The 5,690-nt window shown below is 37.0% G+C and overlaps 1 protein-coding gene across 1 annotated transcript; it reads right to left on the bottom strand.

The window, feature by feature from the left end:
* Positions 1 to 379: 379 nt before the first annotated feature.
* Positions 380 to 1,228, bottom strand: LOC118830801 (COMM domain-containing protein 3-like). Its single transcript, XM_036737761.1, has one exon. The coding sequence runs from the start codon at positions 1,214 to 1,216 to the stop codon at positions 728 to 730; it is 489 nt and encodes a 162-aa protein (XP_036593656.1). The 5' UTR covers positions 1,217 to 1,228; the 3' UTR covers positions 380 to 727.
* Between the last annotated feature and the right edge of the window lie 4,462 nt (positions 1,229 to 5,690).

Raw genomic sequence — 5,690 nt, 5'->3', positions numbered from 1 at the left:
CAAAAAGAGCGTTTCTATTTAACAGCACAACATGAAAAGAGGATTCAACATAAAACCATGAATTTTAATTCCATGCTGTTTACTACTTTGAAAAAAAAACTATGCAATAAATGCTACACATTATTTTCAAACTTACCCTGCTCTTCTATTTGCTCTAAATTTTCTTTTGTTCTCTTTTGTGAATTTTTTCTCCATACCTCCAAACCCCACCATAAAGAAGGCTACCATTCGATATACACACATATATGCGTATGTACATATATATGCTTAGGTGTAAAATTATAATATAAACATATAATATAAACACTTCTCTTTATCATTTTTCCACTGGATACAGATAATATCTTCCTTCCTAGGTCCTTTGTAGTTGATTTGAGTATTTTTTTTTTCGGTTTGTGAACACGAGTATCTCAATTTATTAGAGCATATAACTCGATGAAAGTAAGGAAATAACGACGAGGAAAGGAGAGGGCCAGTGAATGAAATGAAGACAGGATAAATGAATAGAACTCTTAAAGAAAACATAGAACGGCATTACTGCCTTCACTTCTATTGTGATAATGTAAAAAAAAAGTCAGGTTTCATAAGTTTCAGACGTACAAAAGGCGGAATTAATACAAATTCTACTAAAAAGGAAGGGATTCGACTTGCAAAAGGGATGGATGGCTTGCGCGAAGGACCGGGAGCGCTGGTCTTCCTCTTGACCCTAGCGGATTGTTACCGTCGATCACATTTGAGTTGCTCTTTCCAGGCTTTTAGCGGCATCTTTAAGTTTTCCCACTAAATCCTGTAATTGCTCCATAGTGCAATTAAAGCTAATGTCAGGGTGGGATCTAGGATCCTCTTTCTCAACATTTAAGGTCACCAAATATGATGGTCGATACAGTCTGTGAAGTTGATTGGTCTTAATCTGATATTCCAAACGCCAAGAAACATCAGTTATAAGGAGGGGGCATCTGCCAATACTCAGAGTTGACTTGTCAGCTTTCTGCTTTCCTGCCTCCAGTATACAAGTTGCAAGTGCTGCATGACTGTGTTTTAATACCAAAGGATCAATATGTTTCAGGTCTGGATGATCTAGCACGGCCTCATCGGCCCGGGCTTCCAGCAGGCTCCGGAAGGCCGCCCGCACAAGAAGCGCGAAGGCGGCGAGGTCGAAGCAGCCGGGATCGGCCAGCATCTGGCAGCCTCTCTGCACATACTCGGAGAGCTCCATTGTGAGCGCCGAGTGACCTTCGACCGATTTGAGTATTTTTAAAATATGAAATGATTTAATATTTCAAATTTGTTCTTTGAAAAATATTACTGTTGTTGCATACAACTTTCTCTTGGTTTGTCTCATCTCACTCTTCATTATTTCATTTAAGCCTCTCCATTTTTTTTCTAAAGTTGATGAGCTCATTATTTCTTTAAGCACAGTAGTAATCGATTATAATCACATATCACTACTTGTTTAGCCATTCCCTAATTGATGGTGTCCCCTCAATTTCCAGTTCCTCACTACCATGAAGAAAGCTGTTAGAAATATATTAGAAAATACAAGTTCTTTTCATTTTCCCTAATCATTTTGGGAAACAGACCAATAATTGTATTTCTGGAGTTTGTATTTTGATTTCCCCCATCACCATATTAGTTTTTTTATAATCAGGTTTTTGTTTTGTTTCGTGTTCATTTTTCTACATTTTTTTTAAATTCAGCCTTATGTTAATTCTGGACTCCATTCCTGGTGTTGGAGGAGGAGAGCTGATTTATCTCAAGCTTCGGGCTTTCTCATTGCTATTTTTAGAACTAGTTCTGGGGGTTTTGAAATATTTGCTGCTTCCAAGGTGGTGTAGTCTGATGAGAGGCGTGGTCCTGGTTCTCCTGATATGCACTCTGGTTCTTACCCAGGGAGGGTCCCTGATTTCTTGGGATTACAATGGATATTCCTCTTCAGTGCACCTGCTCCTCTGATACCAGAAGTGATACTGTTCCTCAGGGCCCTGATCCCTTTGGACCAAAAGGATTACTGTCTCTAAGGGCTCCTGTATCATCTTGACTGAAAGTGTTCCTCTCTGACTTTGAACACAGAATTAGCCTCTGACCTAGAATTAGGTATAGGTGATAGAGTTGCCATATAGAGTCTAGTTGTGCATCCAGTACTAGTACAGGGATCTCCTATAATCTCTTTCTGACCAGTTGCCAGATCTTTTAAAATTCTCTAGCTGCCTAAGTAAGCTCCCTAAGCTGCTGCTGTTTCTGTCACTACCACCTAATCCCTCCACTGGTGTTGCAATCATGTGGCATTTGGATCAGCCTTCACCCCTGTGTCACAAATATATTTTCAATCTCCTAAGTTATCTTGGTGTGGAAGAATGTCTCAGTCTGACTTTGTGTTCCCTCTACCAATCCAGAATTTTATATGAGGAATTATTTTAATGTTGTTTGGAGGGTAAAGTTAGGAGAGCTAAGCTTTCTCCACTCTACCAACTTTGCTCCACCCCCAGAAAGACCCACAACAATTTATGCTCTCTCTTTCCCACTACTCCACATCACCACCAACAGTATGGTGGAAGAAGGAAAGAAAATCCTCATGACAAAAATATGTATAATTGAACAAAATAAATATCTATCTTCATCATGCTCCAAAATGTGCATATTTTGTATATTTCAGATTACCACCTCTCTGTTTCAAGGTACATAGCATTCTTCATCATTAAACTTCCATAATTTTGTTGATTGTTACATTGATTAGTATTTTATTTTTTTAAGTTGTTAATTGGTGTGTATTGTTTTAATAGGTTCTCCCTTTACTATTCATCAGTTAATACGTTTTCTTGTGTTTTCTAGAAATGGTTCCCTTCATTATTTCTTATGCTATAATAACATTTTATCATATTAATACAACTTTTTTTAAATTTTTCATGCTGTTCCCTAGCTAGGAATGCTTTCTTCTACCCAAATTAGTTAAAGGCAAGATCAAGATTACCTTCTCCATGAAAACATCCTTAACTTCAAATGGCTTTCATTCTAGGCACCCATGTAAGTTAAAAAACTCAATAAATTTCTCAGACCATCAGTTACTTGATCTATATAATTAATGATCTTTCATATACCTGTTTCTAAAATGTTTTCAATCTAATAATATGCTCTGTATGATAATCTTTTCAATCTCAGGATTCCTATAATACTTATACTCCTTACCAAACCACTTAGCACTTGATTGTATTATTTCCTCTAATTATCATAGATTACATTAATTTTATCTACTTTTAAAGACAAAAGCTATTGTTTTTAATACTCTGTAAATAACATAGTGTAAGAAATATGATTGATACTTGGAACTAGTTGTTGGCTGAGTTATTTTCAATGAACCTTTGCTTATAGCTTTACTTTTAATGAGGCATACTCTGATCTCTTAAGAAAGAGGCACCCATGTGGAAGATGCAAAAGACTTGGCTTCTGGGAGATGACATTTTTCTTTCCTTTGCCACATTAATAGGAACAGCCTCATTCCACTGACTGTGCAGCCAAAATGGACTGCATCTTGAAAAGCACTGACACTGGGGGAGTTTCTCTGTTTCCATCAGCATCCAGGTCCTCCTCACCTATAGGTCCTGTTCACCTGTAGGATGGGTACAATAGCCTGGGCTGTATGTGAGGAAATGTTACCTTTCCCATCAGCCATATGGCCCCCAGAATTGGTCTGGGAGATTTACAATTGTTGTTATCATTGTTGCTGTTATTGTTCTTCTTCTTCTCCTCCCTCCTGCTCCTCCTTTTCCTCCTCCTTCTACTTCCTATTGGTAACTCTAGTCATAGGACCTAGGACAAATCCCTAGACCTAGGCTATGAAGGCATGGTGACCTTTGAGGCAGGATCCCAGGGTGGATATTGCTTCCATATCATCAGGGAAACTCTGAGAAATCAATGTTAAGAGTGGATTTAAAACCTGTTGACACCACTCTATATTTGAGATAAGTTATGTTATGAATCTGATATCCCTTTAAGTTATGTTGTTAAGCTGATATACCATCCCACCCCAGAGGTGAAGGTAGGATAAAAAGATATTATGCCCTCAGGTATTAGATGAGGATGTTTTTATATTATTCTTGATATACCTTTGAAGGAGACAGAATAGTGGTACAATAGATGGAGGGCTAGGACTGAATCAGAAAGATAGTTTCCTGAATTCAAATCCAGTCTCAGACACTTACTACTGGCACGACCTTGGACAAGTCATTTAAATTTGTTTACCTCAGTTTCCTCATCTACAAAAAGAGCTGGAAAAGAAAATGGCAAACCATTTCAGTACCTTTTCCAAGAAAACCTCAAATGAGGTTGTGAAGTGTTCAGACATGACTTAAAAACAGCTGAATACCTTTCAAGTAAATGATCCTTTTTTAAAACTGATCTGAATATTAAATGGTTAAATTGAACTAAGATACAAAGAACTCCTAAAATTGAAAGACAGTCATCTCAAATAAAAAGCCCTTCATAACCTATCCCACAACTCCCATACTTTTCAAGTCTCCTTACACCTTACTCCTTTCCACATATTCTTTGATATATTGACACAGGGTTTCTTGAGATTCCATGATCAAGACTCTCTATCGCTAAACTCTTAGCTTTTATTTGGCTGTCTCCCATGCTTAGAATGCTCTTCTATCTGATTGCCACCTTCTGGAATACTTGGTTTCCTTCAAATCCCACATAAAACCCCATTTTCTACCAAAAGTCTTTCCCAACCCTTCTTTATTCTAATGTATTTCTTCTCTTAATTGTTTCCTATTTGTCCTGCATTTAGCTTGTTCCTTCATATTTGTTTACTTGCCTCTCCCATTAGATTGCGAATTCCTTGAGGGCAGGGGATGTCCTTTGCTCTTTTTGTATCTCCAGCATTTAGCACAGTACTTGACACATAGCTGATACTTAATAAAGGTTTATTGACTGATTAATATGCATTTAAAATATTTTAAACTCAAGGGCAAGAATGCAAATACAGAATAAAGAAACATAAACATATCATAAACTTAAATATCGAAACAAAATACAAAGTAAGAGAGAAAAAAAGCATGTCATGTGCATATCATAAGAGTTGATTCAAAATATATAACAATAAATTTTCATTTCAAGAAAGGCTGTATGATAAATAATACATGCTATGTTGAGAAATGTCCATCTTTGCTTCTTTATGAGTTTTCTTTTGTTCTCTGCTATACACTTTTGTTTTATTTGGTTCTTTTTTCTCTTCCCCCACCTCCCCTACAAGGTTACAATAATGTTTAGATATGCTTCTCTATAGCTATAGATATATACATACACATACACATATTTTCATACATATATAGACATATAATTTCCCAAACCTATTCTACTCCTGATCTTTGTTTTTAATGTTTGTGCATCTCTCTTCTTTCCTGTCCCTCCTGCCTCTTCTACTCTATTTCTGCCCACTACCTTGCCCTCCTGATAGTTGCCTACCCCTCTCCAAAGATCCCTCCCCTATCCTTCCATTCCCATAAATCTAAAAACCCTTCTATACCCCCTTTTACCTATTCCCTCATTCTTCCCTCTAAAAATTCCTCGCTTGTCCTCTCCCCTCATCCTATGCCCCTACCATTTTATTTCTTCTGAATCTAGAAGACATTTATACTCTTCTAAATGTGTATGTATTGTTTCTTCTTAAACTCATTCCTGATGAAAGTAGG

Source organism: Trichosurus vulpecula, chromosome 1 (genome assembly GCF_011100635.1).
Source record: "Trichosurus vulpecula isolate mTriVul1 chromosome 1, mTriVul1.pri, whole genome shotgun sequence".
NCBI lineage: Eukaryota > Metazoa > Chordata > Mammalia > Diprotodontia > Phalangeridae > Trichosurus > Trichosurus vulpecula.
The sequence above is the reverse complement of the archived record's forward strand: the minus strand, read 5'-3'. Positions and strand labels throughout refer to the sequence as shown.